This window comes from Amblyomma americanum, chromosome 11 (genome assembly GCF_052857255.1).
Source record: "Amblyomma americanum isolate KBUSLIRL-KWMA chromosome 11, ASM5285725v1, whole genome shotgun sequence".
Lineage (NCBI taxonomy): Eukaryota > Metazoa > Arthropoda > Arachnida > Ixodida > Ixodidae > Amblyomma > Amblyomma americanum.
In genome coordinates, this window is record NC_135507.1 from 51016722 (window position 1) to 51043965 (window position 27244).

The 27244-nt window shown below is 48.4% G+C and overlaps 1 protein-coding gene across 1 annotated transcript; it reads left to right on the top strand.

Annotated features, from left to right (window-relative positions):
• The first annotated feature begins 475 nt into the window (after positions 1-475).
• On the top strand, positions 476-27244 carry LOC144109615 (neprilysin-2-like). The gene is made up of 10 exons (XM_077642434.1): positions 476-745; positions 1191-1404; positions 5084-5378; positions 6256-6414; positions 8746-9061; positions 10392-10816; positions 13152-13397; positions 18330-18409; positions 23544-23969; positions 26992-27244. The coding sequence occupies exons 1-10, from the start codon at positions 502-504 to the stop codon at positions 27242-27244; spliced, it is 2658 nt and encodes an 885-aa protein (XP_077498560.1). The 5' UTR covers positions 476-501.

The following is a 27244-nucleotide window of genomic DNA, read 5'->3' on the forward strand; positions in this document are numbered from 1 at the left end:
TAGCCCTCGTTATTTTCCCGTGGTAACAATTAGATAAAACCAAAGGAGCGGGCCGTTAACAGCTGTTGCTGTAAAATGAAATAGACTTTAATACTACCCCCGGACTGCGCATTTCTACGATCTCGCCATACCTTCTTCATTCCACGGTAGCCCTCCTCCTCTTTTTTTCCACGACAACAGCCCCCCGTGTCTCCTGTGACAAGCACCCTCCGCTCATGCCCTATACTGACACTATAGCGAAGCGGAACCCAGGAAACGATGTATTGATAGCTGTCGCTTTAAAAGGCCTTTGAGCATCTTTCAGTCGCCGCATTGCCCTGGCCATTGCTCCACAGAGGGCATGCGCAATTATTCCTCTCAAGCCACAACAACGGCCATAAGAAGAGGAAGACCACCCCGGCCACACACGGTATGTGCTATCGCTTTAGAGGAAACAACAACATCATCTCTTCCCACGGCTCCCACTGCAGGCCACCAGCTGGGCTGCAGTCTTGCTCCGGAATGTCTTTCAGCCCGATGTCTCCCCACGACGAGATTTACCGGCGTCTGGCCGATCGGCGTCCCGCTACCACTCCCCGCAGCCTGTATCGTGGTCGCGACAACGACTACCTCATCCTGGTGGGCTTCCTGGCCACCCTGGGGGCTGTGTTCATCGTGTTTCTCCACTACGACTTTGCCGCCACGAGACTCGTGAGGCCGTCCACCTTCGCCGCTTCCATTCCGAAGCAGCATCAGGAGGCCGACGGTAAGAGGCGCACGAGGATGACCAATGGAACAGCAGCCTTTATGGCTTAGTGCTCAGCTCCTATGGGCAATAAGCAGAGGACGTAGATTCTAACCCTCATCAGAAGTCATGGCACTCGGCTGCTGACCCGAAAGATGCGGGTTCGATCCCTGCCACTGCATAAGCATTTCGTTGAAGGAGAAGTGCTAGAGGCCCGCGCACTGTGCGATGTCAGTGCACGTTAAAGAACTCCATGTGGCCGAAATGTTCCGGGGCCCTACACTACAGCGTCCCTCATAACCTGAAACCAAACCAATTAACCGAGTACATCACGCGGCTATAGGCTTGTCTTCCACTGATTCGGTCATAGCAGCACAATGTTCACTGCGACGTTTTTCTTCGGGTTGATTCTAAGCAATACCACTCGTGTGCCGAGCGATGTCCAAATTATTTATTATTGTCTAAGGTTACGTCATCACGTGGGCTGCCAGACGAGGAGTGGAGGCGACGCCTGCCGTGCACGACCAGCGCATTCGCGCCAAGGCTTCCCCAGAGGGCGCAGGCAGCGCAGAGGCTTCGCCAAAGGATCGCGTAAGACGCAACCATAGCGGGCTCCTTCAGGTCACGGCTTCATCGCCTGCTGGAGGCCATGTGTCCACAGCGTCTCCTGCCGGAGTCATGTGAGCGGGACGCTTCATCACTCCAATCCGGCGTGCGACGTTTATTTATACTAACCTTGTCTTCGGCACAGTTGAGGATAATAGTCAGCGGGAAAAAAAATGGCAGTGGCCAGGATATACGTAGCGAAAGCTAAGGCATAGCTGGGTTAGCCTTGGTTAATGTTGATTGAAAGTCCAGGTTGGTCTGGTTGTCTGGCTAATTGTCATGTGGTTGGTCACGTGGTGCGGTGCGACCACGGTGGGAATGCGAGCACGGCGAAACTGCGAGTTCGAGGCAAATGTGGCTTTCGCTACAGTACCCCAGTAATCTGTGATTTGCTGGGGACATTGCCGTTCTAAGTTACTCAGGGCATGAACTGCAAAGCATGATCAATGAGCTAGACAGGCAGAATCAAACGGTGCGTCTAAAACCAAGATGGAGGAAACCAAAGTAATGTTCAACAGCCTCGGAAGAGGACAGCACTTTACGACTGGTGGCCAGGCGCTAGAAGTGGTAAGTGGTACGCCCACTTAGGATATATAGTGACCGCGAATACGGATGACGAGGGTGACATGACTAGAAGAATAAGAATGGGGTGGAGCGCATATGGCAGGCTCTTTCAAATGATGAATTGCAGTTTAGCAATATCCCTCAAAAGAAAAGTATACCACAGCTGTATCTTACAGGTACTCACCTACTGGGCAGAAACGCGGAGACTAACGAAAAGGAATGAGCTTAATTTAAGGACAACGCAGCGAGCTATGGAAAGAAAAATGATAGATTTAACATTAAGATATAAGAAGCGGTAGAGTGGGTGATGGAACAGAGGAGAGTTAATGACATCCTAGTCGAAATCAAGAGGAATAAATTGGCTTGGGCAGGGAATGTACAGCGAAGGCAGGATAACCGCTGGTCCTTAGGGGTAAACCTTATGGATTACAAGAGAATTGGCAAGCGTAGCAGGGGGCGGCAGAAGGTTAGGTGGGGGGATGAGATTAGGAAGTCTGCGGAGATAAGGTGGCCGCAGCCCGCACAGGGCAGGGTTAATTGGAGAGATGTGGGGGAGGCCTTTGCTTTGCAGTGGGCGTAGTCAAGATGTTGATCACGATGGTGATGGTGTACGCGTCTTTTTGTTTTGAAAGTGAGTCTTTAATGGACAAAATAAAAAATAGATGCCGCGGGCGTCGTGACTATCTCACTGAACGGTGTTCATCTGAGTTGTCCAGCGGCTAATAAATTATTAAACACGACAGCTACATTTTAGAAGGATGCGATATATTGTACAAAGAGCGGATCATTTATGGAATCGATAAGGAAGTGTACCAGATAAGTGAGAACACAGAGATAGCTGCGACAGGGAGGACCACGGTGCCCTGCAAGGCACAGGCGTGAGCAGACTTGTCTACAGCCCTAAAGCGGTGTGCTGTGAGCTTCAAAACAATAGCGCAACTTATGTGTGAAGGGTAATGTACTCGAGCTTTTCTCGCTGGCGGGCGTATTTCTTTAAGCGCAGCGTAGAAAGCCAATACTCTGCGGTAAACTTTCACTTCATTTCCTGAACAGAGGATAGCTCGAGGCAAGTGTGCTCACGTCATTACAACTCTGTTGTATTGGTGCTAACGGTGCACCATAGTGCATCTTTCTTAATTCCGAGCAGAAGTTGCCCAGTGGAGCGCCTCATTGAGGATCACTTTTTGAAAGCACCCGTTCTTGGCACATCTACAACCTTCTCACTAGTCTGTGCCTGAACGACGTATTTTTAAGTTGTGCAACACAGCGACATAGTTCACCAGAGGAATGCCGAACATTCGACGATATGTGCAGAACATATGCCAAGGAAACTAAGCTTCATGTCACACGCTTCCTAAGTGTGCCTCATTAAATAGAAGCATGAATCTTTCATACGCAGAAAAAAGAACTTAGTTCTGGTAGCATAAAAACAAGATATATGGGAAAAGCACGTACTGCATACCCGGACGAAAACTACGGATCGATCTCGTGGAGGTACTCCCTGCTATTCAGATTCGCTTTGTGCAAACAGGGTGTACATGTCGTAACTCTCCCGCTCACAGTCGATTTCAGACACTGTCGCATTGCCCTCTACTTCTGAAAACGTCGTCTAGGAAGGTGTGTGTCGAGCAGAGAGAAGTCTGGCGACTGAAGGAAGGTACAGATAAAAAGAAGGTCCTCTTTAGCGGTTACTCGAGGCGTTATCCTTCTACCGAATTCCTAGAATGTCAGTGTGACCCTCATTAGTGAAGAAAGATGGACGACACGCATTAAGACTCTAGACAGCTGCGTGTGTAACCACTCTTCGTGCCAATGGTTCACTGAAAGTGTAGAGAACGCGTCTCAACGTAAACTGCACATGAATCGTACGTGAAGGATGGCAGTAGTAGTAGTCACCAATATATTGACGTCTAGAATCACAGAAAATTCTGAGTTTCGGCAGTCTCCCTAATCGGAGACGCGACACTCGCCATTATTGTAAAATTCCGAACTCTGCTCCGATGTGCTTCAACTCGCACGACCCCTAGAATCAAATCCACCGCCTGTACATTCTCGCAATTATCCAGTATCCGAACCAAGGTCATCTTGCATAGTCCAGGCACCTCCGGGCCACCAGGATAACTTTCTCGCTCGTCTATAGGTGATAGCCGGAGTATTCAGTTGAAACGGCTGCTGCGTAGAATGTAAAGCATGGCTGACCTTGCTAGGGAGCAGTGTTTAGCACCACTTAGCACCGTGATTAGCGCTGTGTCCGTGTACACTCTTTCTTCGTGCTGTGTACGGCTCATGCGGCTTATTTTTCAACCACCCTTGCACTGGGCATATTACGGCCGAAAAGACAAATCATTCTTTACAGTTACCCGCCGCGGTGGCTCATTAGTTACGGCGCTCGGCTGCTGACCCGAAGGACGCGGGCTCGATCCCGGCCACGGTGGCGGAATTTCTATGAAGGCGAAATTCTAGAGGCCCGTGTACTGTGCGATGTCAGTGCACGTTAAAGAACCCCAGGTGGTCAAAAATTTCCAGAGCCCTTTACTATGGTGTCCCTCATAGCCTGGGTCGCTTTGGGACGTTAAACCCCCATAAACCAAACCATTCTCTACAGTGAACAAAATACGCTCTCGGAACCGCTTAGAGGGGAACTTAAGTCTTTTTAGCTCTTCTTCTGCTGGCGCAACCTTCTCTCATTTCCGCATGCTCCGTCGAAGGCTGTGAAAACTTTCCTTGTGAGCATGCTGCCAAGGCAATCTTCAGTTTAACAGGTGTTAAGTCAGTTACGACTATACAGCTATCCCTGTCAAGCAAGGTGACTGCTAGTTTTGGGTAAAGAAAAAAATTTATTGTTATTCCTGCTCCCTAACCATCGTTGGCGACGACTAAGTGAGCAGTCATACTTGGCTAGTGCCTCCTTTGTGCTCCAGTCGTGGTACATTTCCTGTTAGCGTATTCATTTAGATCAGTTACCTGCCACTTCTTTTTACATAGTAGCGTGAGTTGCTTGAACTGAGAAACAATCCCTATATAAATAGCGTAGCCTTCATTTACAACTCTGGAGTAATCGCTCCCTGTATATTCGCGAGGCAGTCCCTCTGGCATCTCTTGAACCCCGCCATTTACAAATTCGGGTCCTTAAACTCCACGTACCAGCCTGTGTGCATCCTGTCGACCGGGCTGCTCTCGAATGTCCAGGCACTGCGACGGTGTGGACTGCGAAGCCCTGCAGGAGCAGCTGACCGCGTGGGTGGATCCCAGCGCGAATCCCTGCGACGATTTCTATGCGCACGTATGCGGCCGCTGGACGGCCAACCATTCGGCCACCGCAGCAGGACAGGCGGTGGTGTCGCCGCGGACACTGCGGCTTCGACAGATGGAGCTGCGACTCATGGCCGAGTTCAAGCGCGGCACGGATGACGGGTCGCTGCGGTGGCTGGCGAGGCTGTGGGACTCCTGCCGGAAACCCGAGGCAGAGCCGCGGTCTAAGGAGGTGTGTCTGTACCCGCCTGTGCATGTATAACCGTCTATCAAGCATTTGTTCATCCGCCTTTGTCCTTCTGTACTCATGTTTACCTGTCTGTCCCACAGTCCGTCTCTGTCCGACTGTGTATGCATCTCTGTCTGTCTCCCCATGCACGCCACTGTTTGTATCTGAGTGCTATGTGAGTGCTTGCCCTCTGTCCGTGTCTTTGGTTCTTTGTCATCTCTCTACTTGTCTTCATCGTTTAATGTCTATACATTTCTGTGCCTTCTTACCGTGCAGAGCCTCTTTGCGTGCATGGTTTGTTTAAGAAGCAGTGCATAGAAGGATCTTGCAGATTTTCCGCCATCCTTCGTGCCAAATAACTAACAACGATACCACATCCCATCTACCGCACCTCGCTCGCTCTTATGAAGGTACTTTCCCGAATACATTTTTGGGTAAGGTCAACGATGGTTACATGACCATGGAGAGCAAGTTCTCTTCAGTCCACCTGGAAGATATTTGCATGGACCAGATGGTCATTGCAGAAGTATTTAGTGAGTCCGTAATACGCCATTTCCGTTTAATCAGTAGCAAGCATCGTGCCCCAGATGTCCCACAGAAGGCATTTCCACTGAGAATAGGCACTAAGCGATAAGGATTGGCAATTACTGGAGGGATATAGCGCAGAGTATCCCTCGCCGTTTTGCGTCGGTGAGGCGTCAAGACAGCGCGTGCGAAATGTATTGCAAGATTGGGAACCTAACGCTTCTGCTAATGTTTCTGCAATGTTAACGCGAAGTTAGCGATAGACTTGACGGTCTGCAAAAGGACTCTCGCACTGGTAGCCACAAGGACAGCTTACCGCTGGGTGTCGTCACTACCTGGCCGGCTGTCCCCACAGGTATTCGACAACATCCTGTCCGAGCATGGCCTGCTGGGATTTCCCTTCAGCAGCCAGCCTACATCAGGACAGGGCGATGGAGACGACCTGTCATCGGCCGCGGCAAGGGTGCTGGCGCTCTCCGGCATTTCGGCCATTGTGGACGTGCGAGTCGTTAAGGTCAGAAGGGATCTGAACTAATTCAGTGTATTTGGAAAAAAATATTTGGACAAGTGTAGCTTCGAGATTATGACACTCTGAAGTAATATCCACCTTCCCTTACAAAAATTTCTTGAGGCGGTCTATAGGCTGTTCATATATTTATGTCTGTAAAGTCTATATGCAAACCCTAGAGAACGGTCTATAGGCAATACCAATTCTATAAACAGTCTATGAACAATCTATAGATTTATGGTCATACACTTTTGTTAGACTTTTTCTCTATAGACAGTCTATAGACTATGGCTAGACAGAAACAAATATCTATAGAAAGGCAATATAGTCTCTAAGAAGTCTATAGACTGTCTATGGACCATTTTTGTTAGGGTTGGACCAACGGCAGCACGCAGCAAGATTTTCAGGACCACCGACTCTAGCTTGCCATAGTGCATACGACGCACGCGATAATGTCATTAAAGCGTCACGCGCTTAGCTTTTACTTGTGTTTTTACCACTTCTCTAATCGGACAGCCACTCCTACTTCATTGACGATTTCTCCTATTCACCACCTTCATCACAGGCATAATTTCGTTGACGCGCCAATTGTCGACAGTCTGATGCTTGTACATGAAGGAAAATCAGATTGATTGAAGACTCCTTATTAAAGCGAGAAATGATTGAAGAAGTTGTTGGGGTAGATCCCCTAGTCCGGCAGTTCACGGGCAAATGGCAGCCTGCCCACCTGATTTTGTAGGCTTTACTGCCAACAACACCAACAAACGCAAAACCTCCTCAAAATCTTCCAAAAATAGCCCATCGGGACATTTGAAATCTCAGGAGGTACTCATTTTTCCCGAACACATCTAAGAAACGTCCCAAAACTAGCGGTGTCCAAAAAGTTGTGCGTCCCAGGGAAAACTACAAAAGGTTAATGGTCGATTTCTCGGCCCTGGCTAAATACACTTATTTCTCCTGTTTAATGCAGTCTTCAGGCATCTAAGCGCACATATGTGCCAAATTTTGGCGCATGCTTACCTTACAGGTGGTGTAACATATGCAAAACACTTTAGGGTAAAACACTCAATGACCGCGAGTGTGTATCGAACCCGCGGTGGTGCGAGCAGATCAGATTCGCTGGCCACTGTATTAGACGACTACGTCATCGCCGAAATGCTAGAAGCCCGTGTACTGTGCGACGTCAGTGCACGTTAAAGAACCCTAGGCGGTCGAAATTATTGATAGCCCTCCACTAAGGCGTCCCTCGTAGCCTGAATCACTTTGGGACGTTAAACTCTAGGAAACAAAACCAATTATCGCCGCAGCCGAACGTCCAGCGTGTTTAACTGCCGTTCTCTCGTACTGTGCTTTGGCTGTCATCGTCCTAATTAACCTCCATCCGTGAGCAATAGATCCAGACCACACCGCTCCCGCATTGCCCTCTTAAACCGAGCCTCGAACCGAAAACCGAACTTAAAACCTGAGTGCTGGGGCACCTAATTCGAATTTGGCCTAAGCATGGTAAATCATACGTTTTTTTTTTCTGTTAATTCGTGTTCTAATCCAGAACATGTGTTCAGCGTCGGCGTCCTTCGCTAGCACCTGTAATATATAGGAAACAAAGGTTGCGCATCCCGCCGCGGTGGCTCAGTGGTTAGGGCGGTCGACTACTGATCCGGAGTTCCCGGGTTCGAACCCGACCGCGGCGGCTGAGTTTTTATGGAGGCAAAACGCTAAGGCGCCCGAGTGCTGTGCGTTGTCAGTGCACGCTAAAGATCCCCAGGTGGTCGAAATTATTCCGGAACCCTCCACTACGGCACCTCCTCTTCCTTTCTTCTTTCACTCCCTCCTTTATCCCTTCCCTTACTGCGCGGTTCGGGTGTCCAACGATATATGAGACAGATGCTGCGCCATTTCCTTTCCCCAAAAACCAATTATTATTATTATCAGGCATGTGACCGGTGACAATAGGTGTTATCACCTTGCCATGGAATGTCGTCAATTAATTCAGACGAAGACGACAAGATCTCCTGGAGTAGACGCTGTAAAAATTTTTTGCGCTTGCATTGACCACGTGAACAGTCCCAATAAATAACGTGACCTTCCTGGTAATAGCATCATTTCATGTCAACATCGACCGCGCACTCTAAACACGGATACGCCCATGTGGGAGTATAAAAGGGAGTAAGTTGCCCTGTAACACACTCCTTTTTATGAAAGGGTGTGCGCTAGAGGAAATTTTATTCCCTTTTATACTCCTTTGAAGAGTGCGGTACTTCTTGAGAGTCTTGGTTGTCACAGCTGCTGCTCTAAAACAATTATCAATGCCTGCTTTCGCTTCCCGTCGTTGAACAGTGGCATCCCAAGAAGAAGAACTCTTCCCGCGACTGGGCGTCGGCGAGGCCGCGGTGGCTGGCACGAATCGGAGCCCCCGAGCCGCTGTTCCGGGACTTCTCCCGCATGGGCGACGTCCATGACGAGTGGTACCTGACGGCGGCGCAGGGCATCGCCGGCCACCGGGACATGCGCGGCCTGTTCCGCGTCGAGCAGGCGCTCGTCGAACTGGCGGCGCACCGGCGCGGCGCCGGCGACTACGCCCGCACTACCGTCGCCCGCCTCGCCCATGCACCCCACTGGAACTGGACGCGCTTCCTCGGCATCGTCTTCCGAGGTGATCTGCTCGGCTGTGTCACTAACTGCCATAGCTGCACACGGGGCCAGTATCCTGGAAGTAAATTATTACTTAATAATTGGTTTTTGGGGAAAGAAATGGCGCAGTCTTTGTCTTACATATCGTTGGACACCTGAACCGCGCCGGAAGGGAAGGGATAAAGGAGGGATTGAAAGAAGAAAGGTAGAAAGATGTGCCGTAGTGGAGGGCTCCGGAATAATTTCGACCACCTGGGGATCTTTTTTAATTGGTTTTTGGGGAAACGAAATGGCGCAGTATCTTCCTCATATATCGTTAGACACCTGAACCGCGCCTTAAGGGAAGGGATAAAGGAGGGAGTGAAAGAAGAAAGCAAGAAAGATGTGCCGTAGTGGAGGGCTCCTGAATAATTTCGAACGTCTGGGGATCTTTTTTCTAATTGATTTTTGGGGAAACGAAATCGTGCAGTATCTGTCTCATATATCGTTGGACACCTGAACCGCGCCGTAAGGAAAGGAATACAGGAGGCAGCGAAAGAAGAAAGGGGTGCGGCAGTGGAAGGCTCTGCAATAATTTCGACCACCAGGGGACCTTTAAAGTGCACTGACGTCGCACAGCACACGGGCGCCTTAGCGTTTTGCCTTGGTTTTGGGGAAAAGGAAATGGCGCAACATAAAGGAAACAGTGCAAGAAGAAAGGAAGAAAGTGGTGCTGCATTGGAGGGCTCCAAAATAATTTCGACCATCTGAGGATCTTTAAAGTGCACTGACATCGCACAGCACACGGGCGGATTGGCGTTTCGCCTCCATTGAAACGCGGCCGCCGTATTCGTGTTCGAACCCGGGTACTCCGGATCAGCAGCAGAGCGCCCTAACCACTGAGCCACCGCGGCGGCTAAAGGTCCCACTAACTGCGGGACATGTCTATATGGAAGTGGCTCGAACTGGGCACGTCCACTTGCACCGAAAATAGCAAATGCTGCCGCCATCTTCTTGCAACAAATGAAATCAAAATTGATTTTACCCGCAGCGGTATAGGTTGCGCGCGTGATCAGTTCATGATGAAGCAATAAAAACACTCGCACAACACTATGTTCACTACAGCTGGAGTGAGGTGTCAAACACATAAGGTCCCCAGGTGGTCGAAGTTATTCCGGAGCCCTCCACTGGGCACCTCTTTCTTCTTTCACTCCTACCTTCCCCTCTTTCCTTACTGCGCGGTTCGGGTGTCCACCGAGATATGTGAGACAATTACTGCGCCATTTCCTTCCCTCAAAAACCAAAAACTGATTTCTTGGTTCCTGCCCCCTTTCCAATCAGAGCGAAGTGTTGTCCACGCTTTTGCATCGCAGGCATCACCACTTTCGGCCGACGGACCCCAGTGCTCGTGAAAGGCGGCTCCTTCCAGAGGCAGTTAGCCGCGCTCATTTCCCAGTTCGGCCCCGTCCATATGCTCAACTACCTGGCCTTCCGCTTGCACATCCAATACGCTCCTTTCCTGGAACGAAGGCCACGCTTCCTTAGGCTGGCGCAGCTCTCGGCGGCACGGCAGCCCGGATGGCACGACGGCGACCCGCCGGATGACGTCAGCGACTTGCGCTGTCTGAGACTAATGACGAGCGCAGTTCCGGAGCTCATGGCTTTCGTCTACTGGAACGGTGCCCGGCCCAGAGGTCGGAAGCGGGACCGGAGCAAGCAGGAGGCGCAGCGATCGCGTGGCTTCCGGGACATGACCCGCCATCTGGTGGACTGGACTGTCAGGACGGCGCCCCACGAGGTAATCTGCGCACCGTCATGGTTGATGACACGATGTGGAGATGACCGACAGCGTTCTTCAGAGTATGGTCTAGCCATACAGTCAGAACCAAAACAAAACAGCGCTCGCTAGAACTGTAGGTGGTGGTGGTGGTGGTGAAAATTTTAATAGACACCGGGGAGTTTAGGACACGCAGGTCCTTGGGCCACGCACGACCCCACTGCACCCAAACGTTCATATGTCCCGGAGGCTCATGACGCTGGCAGCCCGGCCTGTGGCGATGGCTTGCTTGACCGGGTCCTCGGAGCGCAGTAGGGTCTCCCGAGCCTCCCAAGTGGTAAGGTCCTCCAGGCCCCACGAGGAAGGATCCGCCGGGCAGAGGAAAAGGATATGATCGAGAGTGGATTTGGGGTGGTGGCAGAGGGTACAGGAGGTGTTTGTGCGGACTTGGTAACAGCGCGAGCGTATATAAGGGGAGGGTAAGGTGCGTGTTTGGAGCCGCCTCCAAAGAGTCTGGTGATAATTGTCGAGAGAGGGATAGGGGGGGGGGGGGGTAAAGCCGACGCCCGGCTTTGCAGGCCTGCGTCAGTTCACTGAATGAATGCATGCGCTCCTGTGAGAACCCTAGATCGGAGACCGCCGGTGCCGGGTTGAGAGAACCTCGGGCTATTGCGTTGACAGCCTCGTTGCCGGGATTCCCGGAGTGGGCAGGCACCCATATGAGCTCCATGTTGCGGGGCGGGTGTGTGGCGAGAGAGTTCAGTATGCAAAATGCAGGGACGTGAACTCCCCCGCGAGCAAAATTTAGTATGGCAGTTTTAGAATATACCGGGCCTCCGTGCGCGTGATGGCTAGGGCAATGGAGGCCTCTTCAGCCTCCTCCGAAGTGGCAGTGGGGGATATGTGAAGGAGTTCCCGGGTTCGAACCCGACCGTGGCGGCGGCGTTTTTATGGAGGAAAAACGCTAAGGCGCCCGTGTGCTGTGCGATGTCAGTGCACGTTAAAGATCCCCAGGTGGTCGAAATTATTCCGGAGCCCTCCACTACGTCACCTATTTCTTCCTTTATTCTTTCACTCCCTCCCTTATCCCTTCCCTAACGGCGCGGTTCAGGTGTCCAACGAGATATGAGACAAATACTGCGCCATTTCCTTTCCTCAAAAACCAATGATTATTATTATTATTATTATTATTATTATTATTATTATTATTATTATTATTATTATTATTATTATTATTATTATTAATGTGAAGGGTGGCAGTCGGCTGAAGGGGGGGGGGGGGCGGGGGGGTTCGTGATGGCTACAACCGCGTCCTCGCCTGTGCATGCGGCATCCACCCACACGGCATCTGGTTCCGTGCCATAGTGTTTGTGGAGGGCCCGTGCGCGAGCTCTGCGGCGGAGTTCGTGGTAGGTGGGGTGCATGTTTTTGGGGAGTGGCTTAATAGAACTGTACAGACCATACAAGGACAGGACATAGCGCTGTCCTCTCCACTGCTATACCCAGTAACTCTCATAGTGCGAAGAAAATTGGTGGGGGTTAAGCGTACTGAAACTGAGTAGACTTGCGGAACCAGGTGTTCATTCTTCAGGAGGAGGGAACACTTAAGCCTCGCCTTAAGGGTGTGGCGCAATAGCCTCAGTAGGTTAATGCCACTGTCCGAAGACTTGGTCATTCTCTAGTTAACATTCAAAGATCGCAGTGAGTCCTCATCCATTACCAGCGCTGTGGCGCAGCGGTTCAGCGATGCGCCACTGCTCTGCGATGGCAGGTGCTCCAGCGGCAGGGCTTGTGCGGCCCATGTTCCTCTTCCCGAACAACCTAGCAACCATTTATTCAAATGCCACCTGCCAGGGCTATTTGTAATGATGCCACAATGTTACATTACTTCGGTGGCGTGACGCCCTCCTTACATTGGCTACGGTTGTCGCGACGCTCCTCCGAACTTACCCGAGCTTCCTCCCATTGGCTGCAGCTTTCGCGATGGTCTTCCGAACTAACCCGAGCTTACTCGTATAAGCTCGGGTTAGTTCGGAGCACGAGAGAAGATGAAAAGACTCCCGCACGGGGTTGGAGTAATGCTTTCGCTCTAATTTGTCAAAGTTCTGATCACAACTTGGGCACAGCGAGAGGCAAGTCATTTTAACATTTACAGGAAGAATTTGCTGCGCTAATTCCGTGCACAGAATTGAAGAACAACGGTAGGTCAAATAAAGTGTCGCGATATGGACCATGAGAAATTCTACCAAACACCTCGAGAGGATTGTGCTTTAAAAGTGTTCGATGCTGCCATCTTGCAACATATTTTCTTTTTCATACTCACATTACCAAGACAAATTCTACGTTCCTATTACAGCTTGAGGGCGCCCACGGCAGGGGGCGCAGTCGCATCTCGAGTCTCCTGAGGGCTGTCGAGCTACTGCGGCACCAGCTGTTCCTACCCGAGTGGCTGCACAAATCGCGTCTGCGCATGCGCTTCGCCGAGCTCGCCTTCGCCGATGCCGAGGAGTCGCCATTGGTCTCGTGGAGAGGTCTTCTGGCCTCCAGGAAGAGGAACGCCCTGCTCAAAATCGCCGACCGGGGCTTCGAGACCTTCTGGGAGGTACGCGGACATGCAGGCGAGGTGCTTTCGACTGACTTGAATCACTGAAAATCAGAATCACTCAGTGGTTAGGGCGCTCGACTACTGATCCGGAGTTCCCGGGTTTGAACCCGACCGCAGCGGCCGCGTTTTTATGGAGGAAAAACGCTAAGGCGCCCGTGTGCTGTGCGATGTCAGTGCACGTTAAAGATCCCCAGGTGGTCTAAATTATTCCGGAGCCCACCACTACGGCACCTCTTTCTTCCTTTCTTCTTTCACTCCCTCCTTTATCCCTTCCCTTACGGCGCGGTTCAGGTGTCCAACGATATATGAGACAGATACTGCGCCATTTCCTTTCCTTGAAAAGGAGAAGTCTATTGACTGCCAGACCAGCAATCTATGCGTACACAAAAGGGTACGTGGAAACACATAATATATCTGGTCGAAACAATTACAAAACCAATGAAGGCGAACGTGAAGAAGATCTTGGATGGATGAATGGAAACTTTTGTTAGAGAAAAAAGGAAAAAAATCTTCCAGAGTGGTCTTCTACTGGTCGAGGAGTCCACGTGCTTGTGCCTCACATAAGGCCCGATCGACCAGCCATTTCTGGCCCGCGGGCTGAGCGATCCGTAAAGCAGCCTCCCAGGAAGTATGAGTGGGATTGGGGATTGGGGTAATGCCTGTGGGGAAGGACATTCCCGAAGGTAGTAGAAAAGTGTGGATCTAGGCACGCCACAGGTGTTACAATGAGGAGAGACGGTAGGGTTATATAAAGCAGCCCGTCTGTAATTTTCGCCACGTGTCTCTGGATAAGGATGACAATGCACTGTGGGGTGGTGGTAATGTCAATGGTAATGGCGGTAAAGAGCTTTTAAGCTCGTGTTTATGCGAAAACAAATGATAGCTACGTTCCTAAGCCCACGAACCGCAAATGAAGCCGGTTCTCACTTGGCTAGAAACCGCTAGCTTATGCATTCAGCGCACAAAAAATTAGTGGTCCAGTAAGAGGCTTTTGCTCAAAAAAATTCAACTCTAAGTGTAACCCTTGCTTGCTTTCAACGCTGATTGTGTACTGGCGGAGTTGCATCGAAGTTTTAATCAATGTCAAATTAGAATTTGAGATTTAGGCGAAGCGGAGATATTATTGTTACTCTTCATTTTGCTTTACCCTGCTGACGACGAACAGCCAAAAAAATAATGTAGATTAACTCAGCTAATCCAGGATATACAAAGCGAAATACGTCGGCGTTCACCGTGTTCATTGGCGTTACGTTGACAATGTTCTAGAAGGCGATGGCTTTGAGCAAAGGAACGGCGCATAACTGGCTCCCTGGATATGCGGACGGGTCATTCGTGATTGGATACATGTGGCGGTGGTGAGAGAGAGATGTGGCCTGAATGCATTAGCGCTGACAGCGTTGTGGCTGACAAGTGGCACTGCAGCAATAGCTGGGCCGCAGCGTTAATTTGGTGATCAATCTCTGGCGATCAACCATTAACCTCCCAGGGTGGGAGGGAGGGCGCGCTGCCTATCCACTGTGCGGAACGCAATCAAAGCAGGCTTTTGCAGTTGAACACCAACGCCACGTACATAAAAACGAGATTGAGGTCTCCGCTGACCGACGGAGCCGGTTGTGCGCCTTTCCTTTCGTGAAAATGACCTGCACTGCCTTTGCAAAGTGGTCAACGCCAATGAACTCTATGAACGCCGTCGGCTCACTTGTTTTATTTGGTTTGAGAGGAAAGGAAATGGCAGAGTAACCGTCTCACATATCTCGGCGGACACCCGAACCGCGCCATAAGGCAAGGGATAAACGAGGGAGTGAAAGAAGAAAGAGGTGTCTTAGTGGAGGTCTGCGGTTGTAATTTCGACCACCCGGGGATCTTTAACGTACAGTGACATCGCACAGCACACGGGCGACTTTGCGTTACGTCTCCATCGAGACGCTGCCGCCGCGGTCGGGTTGGAACCCGGAACTCCGGATCAGTAGACGAGCGCCTTAACCACTGAAACACCGCGGTGGGGTAGAATCACTGCGCCTTCAAGAATAATAATAATAATTGGTTTTTTTGTGGGGAAGGAAATGGCGCAGTATCTGTCTCATATATCGTTGGACACCTGAACCGCGCCGTAAGGAAAGGGATAAAGGAGGGAGTGAAAGAAGAAAGGAAGTAAATATCGCTAGCTGCTTATTTGTGGAAGGAGAGCAGTAGTAGCGGGAGAATACCAAATGTTTAGAACATGAATTGAATACGAAAAGTTGTGCCCGAATATCACTCGAATATCTGGTTCGAACACGACCGCGGTGGCTGCGTTCTTATGGAGGAAAAACGCTAAGGCGCCCATGTACCGCGCGATGTCAGCGCACGTTAAAGATCCCCACGTGGGCGAAATTATTCCGGAGCCCTCCACTACGGCACCTCTTTCTTCCTTTCTTCTTTGACTCCCTCCTTTATCCCTTCCCTACGGCGCGGTTCAGGCGTCCAACGATATATGAGACTGGGCCATTTCCTTCCCAAAAAACTAATTATTATTATTATTATTATTATTATTATTATTATTATTATTATTATTAAATGAAATAATAAAGCACTGGCACATTGGTTCACGCAACCACTTTTATTTGCACATCAATTAGCATTCTAATTCGCGGAATAATAAAGCAGCACACTTATAACTGAATTCATACTTCGGATGAGGATTTAATAATTTGTGATAGTGCTTTAACATTGCTAATATGAACGGTCCTGTTAGTCTGTGATGCGCACAGGGATCGTGAAACTCGTAACTGCCGTTAGTATGCGACGCTCGCTCGTTGCTGGTAAGTGGAATAGTTGTGGTGCCGCCATCGGTGCCCTTCTTATCTCCGCAATAACCTCCTTTCCCATACCCTCACACATGCCGGCCACGAACACTGGTATGTATTAATGTTTGGCTCAATATCAGGAAACGGCCACAGTTTCTGCCATGGCAGGTTACGGCGACAGTTTCTACAATTAAGCTGCAGAATAGACAACCGTGCACAGTCCCATATCAAGCGCCAGCATATCAGCCTTTTTTTTTCTTTAGCTCTCACGTGCTCCGCTGCTGTTCAGAGTGCTTCGTAGGTGTCATACACCTTGTGGCACTACTCCGTTGATGTCAGCATCCCAGAAATAGTGTTCGACGCGAAGGCTATGTAAACGACCGACTTGGTAATGCACTTACGCCCTTCTCTTTCCTAATTCGCCAACAGCGGCTGGTAAATTCATTCATTCATTCATTCATTCATTCATTCATTCATTTTTCGAGCCATACTTCTCCGCTTCCCTGACGGCTAAGCGCAATTGTCGCTCGCCTTCATCATTGAAATATGGAGTTATACCGAAATGGACACTGTCTAGTTATCACAAAACGAATGACTTCTATCGCATTACAAGGCGATGCACAAAGTCTGCCATTTTGGGTCACTATAGCTCAACTAAGAGAAGCCTTGCAGCGACCAAGAAAAAAAGTTAATGATTCGGAATGTTCTCACGGGTATTCGATTTCCTGGCGATCGTCAGGTCTCATCGAATATTCGAAATCCAATTGAGATGAGTTCACCAGCTGAATATAAAGATAAATAAAAAAAGTTCAAATATCACATTCGTATTCGAAGCATTCGAATATACGCACGCCCCTAGAAAGCTGCAATCTTTCTTGCTGTATGTAATGTAAAGACATCACGTGAGACATCACTGGAGAAGCCAGAAATCAAACTCGTCCTGCCTGTTTTCGATGGTCGTCTTCTCCGAGAGCATGCCGACACAGCTTCGAGGCCGGGCGATATGCAGATTTTTTAGCATTGAGCCGGTCAAGTCAACCTGCTGCTGACGTAGGATCCAACAAAGAACGAAGGCGCAGCCCCTGCACTATTCCGAAATTATCATATCAGATGGATCCGGCCATGAGACAAAAAGAGCAACCGAAATCAGGCTAGAACAGGGCTAACGAATTCAAACAAAATGAAAGGAAGAAAACCCGCACCTCCAATTCTGTGTTTATCTGAGAACTTCGTGAACTTTTTTTTTTGATCAGCGGTTCTAAACATCCGTTCTAAACCTCCGGCAGGCACCTAGAATGTGCCCGCCACAGTACCGGAGTAGTTATCGCGTGTTACTGTCCCGCACGAAGCCCGAAAATCGAGCCCCGACCTCACCGGACGCAATTTAATGGAAATCGTACCGTGAAAATGCTACTGTGCTATATAATTTCATCCGTGACTCTCTCCTACAACAAGCATTACGCCCCCATTTCGTCTACCCCTTTTCACAGTTTCTTCCAATGTTTGGTTAATATGTTCACCGAGAGCAAGGCTAGGCCTTTATCTTCTTCATAGCCACATAAATCTATAAAGTTTAATAGCTCAAGTTTTCATTAGAATCCGCAGCAGGCCATGGAGCTCAGACACGGGGGACACTGGTGTACGCCAAAGTGGTGTTCCTTAATCAAGCATCAATGCTGTTTTCCGAGTGCCCCTTACAAAAATTTCTTTAGACAATCTACATGCTGTCCATAGACTTCTGTCTGTAAAGTCTATAGACTCTCTATAGACAAACCCTAGAGAACAGTCTATAGGCAATAAAATTCTATAGGCAGTCTATAAACAATCTATAGATTTATGGCCATACACATTTAGCAGACTTTTGACTATAGACTATCAACAGACAAAAAGAAGTATTGTAAGAAGGCAATAGAGTATAAGCAGTCTATAGACTGTCTATAGACCATTTTCATAAGCAAGTACTATTTCTATAACGTGCTAGCGGCCACCAGAATTCGTGAACAAGCACCTCTGTCCTCTAAAAGCCCGCACATCTCGCAAATTCCCTCGACTGCCGTGACTATAAGGAGTTAACGCGTAGAACCTGCATTCGCTGAAAAGGTTGAGACTATTACCACGTCTTCGTCCTGTTTGCCGATTTCAGGGTTCAGCACTGAGGAGTACGCCATGGCTGGACTCGGACGAAGAGTACCTAGCCGTACCACCTGGTGCCGTTGACACCAGGTACAGCACCAACCGCGTTTTTCTGGAACACAGCATGGCACTCCGTCGTGACGTGTCACCGGGTTGTTTGCACAGCGAGGTTCATTACGAAGAGCGGTTGGCACAGACGGAGGAAAAGCAAGGTACAGCGAGGTTCTGGGTGCTTACTCCGCTGTGCAGCTCATACTGTGTGGAGAAAAAAAATGCAGTGACCCACGATCGGGTTCACACATACTGTAAGCGGAAAGACAAGATAGCAAGATGACCTTGGAATTGGCACCGCCAAATTCAGAAAGGAAGAGAATAATAAGAATAGTTATAGTAAAATGACAGATCGAGTGATGCAAGAGCTCTCCGAGGTAAGAAGGAAGAAAATAAATTGAAATTTTCTTCACATTCATCAAGATATCCGTCAACTATTCGAAGCTAGGGTGGGGTGCTCCATGAATAACTACCACCAGCAAATATTCTAGGCCATAAAGAACATTTCTTGTTCTGGTATGCAGACAAGGAGAGAGTAGAGCAAATTACCACGCAGGGTCTGGGCTTCGATCCTAAAGTAAATTGAGAGCAAAACATATGAGACATTGTTTTGGATTGAAAAAAACAATTTAGGTGTATAGTCAACCTTCAGAAAGAAAAAGAAGCTGAAGGATATAAGGACGAAGAAGAAGAACGTGATAATACTTTGTTTAACCAGGGAAAGCAAAGTGCCGTAACAACTGATTGTAATGAACTCTCGAAAAGACGTTGTTATGAACAGGTGCGTGGGGATCTGAGATACTCTAGATGTCTTTTAGGTGTTTTTGCACTCAGTTCGCAAAGCGCTAACACCTGAAGAGAAGAAAAAACTTGGGGGGACGCTTAACGCACCTTCATAGTGAAAGGCGATAGCATTACAGGTCCCCAGTGTTGCTACATTGGACGGGATAGCGTATAGAGCTCATTCGGACGAAAAGCCGTCGGCGTAGTCAGCACCGCGCGTCGGAAATAATCGAGGGCTGCGTAAAAAAAAAAATCGTACCATAGTAATTTGTGGTTCTAGTGATTGATGATTGATTTGTATGGGATAGGCGATGACTAGTTAATGAAATCGTTTCAATTGATTAACTGAGTAATGAGAGCAATGAAAAAATGGAAAAGGGGGTTTCAAAGGCGTCAAAAAGCTCAAAATGAAAAGCCAATGCTTGGTGATGCTAATTAAGAAAAGGCACTCGACAGCACTTAATAGGTTCACTTCTGTCACGCCGCTAAATAAGCACACTAGGTCACAAGATCACGTGACCTTTTAATCTGGTGGGCCGGTTGCCACCTGCCAGGGTGGGCAGGTCGTGAGGACGTCACAAGATCAGGTGACCTCCCTCGACCAATCGGGGAAGTTAGCCTCGGTCAGCGGCAGGGCCTTATTGTGACAACTCTAACGCTGTCGCATTAATATCAAGCGGAACCTTCTCAATAATTGTTAGCCCTGATTATATAGGATTTAAGCTGCCTTTAGGAACTGCTGGTCAGTGGGAGCGAACGCCTTCTGCCTCGGCTGTGCAGACAGCATGGAAAAATTGAATGTATATATGCATGTACACCTTACCTGATTCGGTCGAAAATGAATGAATGAATGAATGAATGAAATTTCAACCTGCAGCTGGAACCCTGAGTGAGATAAGGGAGAATGACCTGGTCTTAAAACCTCCCCTTCGACCCGCCCCTAAAATTCAAGAGAACCTCGGTACTAAATAACATGTACACACTTTTTTATATGCAATGTTTTTGAGTTATAACCTCCCAATCAGAACAACTATAGCTGCAGCTTATTCATATTACGTGTGACTCAGTTAGATATGAGGCCATAAAGAAAGAGGCTAGAAATTTCCACGAACGTTGTTTCCTTCATAAATGGCAATAGCTAAGCCCGCACATGTCATGTTGCCACAGATGATTTAAGTGACAGCGAAATGGAAGACTGCAACCACGTAGTCGACTATCACGCCTTGCTTCGTCTTTTCTATCTTTTTCGCTATTTCCGAAAGTCCATTTCACAGTATCTCGTTAATGATGAGCCCAAAAAGTGCTCGTTCGAGAGATGAAACGAATGGTTCTTTTCTTTTCGAGTGATAAAACTTAATTGCAAACCTAAAGGCCTTTCTTTCTGTGCTAGATTTAGGAATGACTGAACGCCCTTGCATGACAACAAAAAGGACGAACCAACCGCAGTAGAAAGCCTAACATTCAAGATCCCCTGATCGGCTTCTCCCCCTATCCTCTCTTCCTGTCCCCTCACCTCTTTCATTTCATTTCTTCATTCTGCCTGCTGTCCTTTATTTCGGCTGCCCTAGCTCAGGTGCTTCAGTATCGATGGCAGATGCCGGGGCTAGCAAAAATCTTTTCCTTCCTTTTTACTATTATTTTTAATAAAACCACTACCACCACCACCACCACCTTCACGCACTGTATGACTGTTTAAGAGCAGCACCGAAAAAGTGCGGAGATATTACTGGCATGAATTTGGCATGTTTCAGATCTCGGTGTCTCTCATAAATCTATAAGTCCACCAGGAAAGATATCTTCGCAGCTGTAGGGGACACGTAAGCTGTTTGTCGCTTTGATCATAATTCATCGGCAGAAAGGACACGTAGATTAATGCGACAATAGTACTTAAAAGTGGAACAATAATTTGCCGTTCTCGGTGCGTCAAGAGTCAAGACCGAAAAGGACTCCGTTATCGTTGCTTGGATGTCAATTGCGGTGAAGCATGGCCTCGGAGATCAGCATCATAAAACGGTCTTGACGTAGTCGCAGTTTCTTTCTGAAAGCAGGCGCCAGCGTCCACCTCTGTTTTTAAACTTTCGGACATTTCTGGCTCATAGCAGCGGTTTTTATCGTCAATAGAACACAGTAGTTTTGGTACACGCGAAATTTTTACCTCAGTGTCCATAAATGATCTGGAAAGTGGTCAGAAAGGTGACGCCACGCACGAAGGCGTATAGGAGGAGGAGGTAAACTTTATTAAAGAAGAGGTGTTAGGCGCGGGTTGGGTGACGTTCCCCTCCCCGCGGTGGGCTCCTCTTCAAGGCCGGACGCTTGGTGGCCGACCGACATCCTCTTCGGCCCGTTCCGTTACTCGGAGTTTAACCTACGGGTCCGAGCTGAGCAGCGCGGCCTCCCACTGCGATTGGGTACAGAGCTGCAGACTGTTCGGTGGTTTGTCTCGATTACATGAGTATAGGATGTGTGTTGTGTCTGCCTTATGGTGTCTACAGAGAGAACAGATGGGGCTACACTGCTCTGGGAACCATATAGAGTACATGTACGGATTAATCAATCAATCAATCAATCATGTTTATTTAACCTCATGACGATGTTGGGTGCGCCGACAAAAAGCCATTGGGAAGGCTTGACGAGGCCGACGCACCCCACAAGGGCATTGCAGTGGTACACAACATGGTAGCACTTCCAGGGATAAAAAAAAAAGAAAATGAACAAAAGTAACATATTTGGCATTAGCTTTACATCAATTCGGACTCCTTATTTAGTTGATGTGGGAGAGTGTAGCTCAACATTTGATAACCATAATTTGTTCGCATCCTAGGCACATACCATTTGGGTGTCGCACGTGTAGTGTACTTTGGCTCATTGCATTGTTATCCTGACAGATTTAGCATATTGCAATTATTGTGATTAACACCGGTTTTATACCGTTGTAGAAGTAACACTTCGTACAGCTGTGGCAAACTGATGATTCGAAGTTCATTGAAAAACGGTTCGGTGTGTTCTAGTCGAGGAGCATTCATAATTTTTCGAACAGCTTTCTTTTGAAGAAGATACAAGCGGTTAATATTTGTAAAAGACGTGGTACCCCACACCAAAAAACAATAATTTACAACAGAGTAAAAAAGTGCACTATACAACATTTTCTTGATACTCTTCGGCATGAAATATCTCAGTCGACACAAAATACCGACAACCTTTGACAGCTTGTTCATCACCATGTCAACGGGATCATTCCAACTCAAATGCTCATTAAAAATAACACCTAAACTTTTGACCGCAGGGACCGTTTCGATGAGGGACTTACCGATCCTTAAACAGAGTGGTGGCATATTTGTCTACTTGTTACGAGGCCGGAAAAGCACGGTCTTCGTTTTTGCAGTGTTTATGTTTAACAAATTATTTTGAGACCATTCTTGGAGTGACTGTAAACATTTTGTGGCTTGTTTCTCAAGATCTGGCAGCTGTGCAGCTCTAAAGAATAAAGTGGTGTCATCAGCGTAAATCACAAAGGTTGGAAGATTACTAATACAGACGATGTCATTAACATAAAGAAGAAACAGCAATGGTCCCAAGATGCTACCTTGCGGGACACCAGAAACGATGTGTCTAATATCAGATAAATCATTGTTTATTTTTACTTGTTGCGATCGAGCACTTAAGTAAGACTGAATTATGTCAAGAAACTGTCCGCGGAAACCGTAATGCTCGAGCTTAGTTAACATTATTTTGTGGTTAATGCGGTCAAACGCATTTGAAAAATCGATGAATATGCCAAGAGTGAGAAGTTTCTGCTCGAAGGACTCTAAAATTAGCTTTTTTTTGTGTGTCAGCAGCGCGGTTTCCGTCGAAAGGTTCTTCCTAAACCCATGCTGACTGGGCGTTATTATGTTACTTTTGTCACAAAAACTAGATATCTGGTTGAACAAGATCTTTTCAAAGCACTTTCAAAAAACAGGTAGAATAGATATTGGACGATAATTTGACAGACTGTTTTTGTCTCCACCTTTGTGAATAACTGTGACCTTGGCAAACTGCATTTTCTTAGGGAACACTGCGTGTTCAATACTGCTATTGAAAATACATTCTAACACAGGACTAAAATACATTCTAACACAGACTAAAGAGTCTGTTTGGAGCTGCCGCCAACTGACTTGTGTTTTACTTAGAGATCTATGTGGTTCTGGGAAGATTTGTCTTTTTTTTTCTTGAAGTGGGTAGTAATTTCTTTGTAGGTCGTCACTCGCTCCTTGGCCGACCTGTGGCTAGGTTAGCGCACCTCCCGTTTAACTACGAATCCTCGGGAAAATCGGTTCGCCGCCTCGTTTCCACGATGGCCCGAATGGGCGGGGACTCAGACAAAGGCGTATATTTCTCGCTTCTTTTGCAGGTTCGACGGCCCCGCCTTCTTCATTCACCACGTGCCCTCCCTGGGCGTCGACTTGGCTCGGCTTCTCGCGTCTCGGCTCGGCCGAACAGCCGCCCATAACCGCACCGCCTCCTTGCGGCTGCGGCTTGACCTGCTGAGCGATTGTCTGCGTCGGCAGCATCATAGCGCGCGTCCTTCGAGCGATGCAGCCGCCCGCGAGGACATGCTCGACCTATTGGCCCTACGTGTCGCCCTGCACGTGTTCCGTCACCAGGTGGCGCATGGGAGCCGCCGGTGCGTATTATCAGAGTACTGCATATATCTTCCATTTGTCGCCGTTCATAGAACCGATGCTGTCAGAGCAGCGAACACCAACATTTCTAGTTCGCTAAATGGCTACCTTTTCAAGCCTCTTAGCTGCCATCTGGGACCTTCAAGACGCGAAAAGTGCTGTTTGAAGGAATCGAAAACATGTATTTTTCCACGGTTGCGGGAAAAAACTGTCCTGACAAGTTACTCTTCAACTTATTAACGGGGCTGCGTTAAAGGTCCCGTTGTCCAGAAAATCCGAGGTCGGCGTCGCGAGCGAAAAATCACGAGCTTGACTCTGGCAGGTGGTGCCCAGAGAGCAACCTATGAGGCAGGTGGGCCACCTGGGTCACGTGACCTTGCGGCGTCATCACAACCTGCTCATTATGACAGTTGGCAGCTAAATTAATTATTGTTCGCTCGGGAAGAGCAACCTAGGACGCACAAGGCCCACTGCTGGGAGTTCCTGCATGCCATCGCAGGGCAGTGGCGCATCGCTTAAGTGCTGCACCATTGCGCCAGGAGGGGTATCAGTACTCCCAGGGATCTATGAATGTAAAGCAGAGATTGACATTCTGCATATTTGGGAATTAACTCATAACGCTATCACGTACGTCATACTCTAAAGGCGGAGCTTATATGTCCCCGGCATTTTTTTCTTCACTTTTTGTCCGGCTGCTAGTTCGCGATAACCCCGAAATTGGCTACGCAATCAACAGAGAGGGGGAATTTGTCTCCTATAGCAAGGACGCAACAAAGGGAAATGCAAAGAGCGCCACAAAAGTGATTCTTGCCCTGGCCACATTAGGCAGCCGCAGACGAACACTTCCCTATGCGCTTTGTGTAGAGGATACTCTGGAAAAAATGTTTGGTGATTCGCATAGTACGCGAATGTTCTTTGTGCATCTTCACGCTTGTCGGTTGACGTCATCGGTGTAGAGAAGACAAAGAGAGAAGGATTGAGAACGATGCCTTTGGAGGTGCAGTTCTCCCCTTTCGCATGACGCATGAACCCGAAATACACGCTTTTAATGCCCTCGGTACTAAATAACATGTACACACTTTTTTATATGCAATGTTTTTGAGTTATAACCTCCCGGTCAGAACAACTATAGCTGCAGCTTATTCATATTACGTGTGACTCAGTTAGATTTGAGGCCATAAAGAAAGAGGCTAGAAATTTCCACGAACGTTGTTTCCTTCATAAATGGCAATAGCTAAGCCCGCACATGTCATGCAAAGAGCGCCACAAAAGTGATTCTTGCCCTGGCCACATTAGGCAGCCGCAAACGTACACTTCCCTATGCGCTTGTGTGTAGAGGATACTCTGGAAAAAAATGTTTGGTGATTCGCATAGTACGCGAATGTTCTTTGTGCATCTTCACGCTCGTCGGTTGACGTCATCGGTGTAGAGAAGACAAAGAGAGAAGGATTGAGAACGATGCCTTTGGAGGTGCAGTTCTCCCCTTTCGCATGACGCATGAACCCGAAATACACGCTTTTAATGCCCTCGGTACTAAATAACATGTACACACTTTTTTATATGCAATGTTTTTGAGTTATAACCTCCCGGTCAGAACAACTATAGCTGCAGCTTATTCATATTACGTGTGACTCAGTTAGATATGAGGCCATAAAGAAAGAGGCTAGAAATTTCCACGAACGTTGTTTCCTTCATAAATGGCAATAGCTAAGCCCGCACATGTCATGTTGCCACAGATGATTTAAGTGACAGCGAAATGGAAGACTGCAACCACGTAGTCGACTATCACGCCTTGCTTCGTCATCGGTGTAGAGAAGACAAAGAGAGAAGGATTGAGAACGATGCCTTTGTAGGTGCAGTTCTCCCCTTTCGCATGACGCATGAACCCGAAATACACGCTTTTAATGCCCTGGACGGCACCGCATGTACTTCTGGATGAATCCATGGCTCGTTACTCGTTCTGAGCAGATAGGAAAATGCAGCAGCCGCTCATTCTCACGCCATTGCGTTGTCTTGTCCGGTGTCCTTGGAAAAATCACAAATTTTAGCCAACTGCAGTCAAAGCCAGCCATATTGAGGGCCAAGGGCGTCGCAAAATTTTTCGATCTATCGTGTACTTCCGTGTATTAAAAATTGCAGTGGATAAACTTATCTGTAACACGCAAGCAAGAATACATTGCACCCACGCTAGTGACGTGCGTCTGGCGCAGCCTGCTGGCTGAGCCCACCTCCCCTCTTTAGTCATCGTTAGGCTTAGCACTCTTCGCATCGAAGCAGCGGCGGACGGTGCTTTGGAAACTGCCACTGTTGATTAATAAGGTGTCAAATCGTGTCACCAGTAGTCTCTAAACATTATAATGTTTTTAAAACATGGTATAGAGTGGTTTTCCGGAAGGCATTCGAAAGGAGTAAAGGCCGCCGCTAGGCTTTAGTAGTATAGTTAGACTCGCTTCATCGCATGACACTGGTGTGACATAGAAAATGAGTGCACGAGACAGCAGGCCCCCTCAAGCACAACCCGCTGTACATTGTCACGTGGTTTCACAGCGCTAGACCTGCCAGCGAATGCCCAACGCAGTGGACACGGCCACCTCCGCGCTTTGGAGAACCGCCACTTGGCGGGGCGATGCATGCCGTTCGATGTATCGAACAACCTGCGAAATTGGAACCCGATATTCTGAGCTACTTTCTTATACTTTTGCGCAGGATTTTCAAGAGGATAATCTGTTTGGTACCGCAAATAATTCAAAATACCTCGGTTCGGTGAAACAAAGCTTGACTGCATTAAATTAATTTTCAAATTTGCGGCGGCTGCGTTTTTATGGAAGAAAAACGCTAAGGCACCCGTGTGCTGTGCGATATCAGTGCACGTTAAAGATCCCCAGGTGGTCCAAATTATTCCGGAGCCCTCCACTACGGCACCTCTTTATTCCTTTCCTCTTTCACTACCACCTTTATCCCTTCCCTTAAGACGCGGTTCAGGTGTCTAACGATATATGAGACAGATACTGCGCCATTTCCTTTCCCCAAGAACCAATTATTATTATTATTAGTCACTCCAGCGTGCATGACTGCGCCCTTTTTACCGCTTGCGTCGAATTCTGCCGAGACGTTATTGACGAATAGACGCTAAATAAGTACATGGACCTACCCTTGGTCGCCATTCTTCATCCGCAGGTTTCATATGGGTGCAGTTAGTTCGGGTGCAAACGTGACGTACGGCACAGACCAGCTGTTCTTCTACGAGTTCGCCATGGACCGGTGCGAGGCCTACGACGAGGCTTATTTACAGCAGCGCACGGTCCACGGGCTGCGCTCGCCTGCTCCGACGCTCGTCAATGGACCACTCAGGAACCTCCGGACCTTCGCGAGGGCCTTCAACTGCTCACGGGGTTCGCCAATGAGTCCCGAGCGCATATGCAAGCTCTAG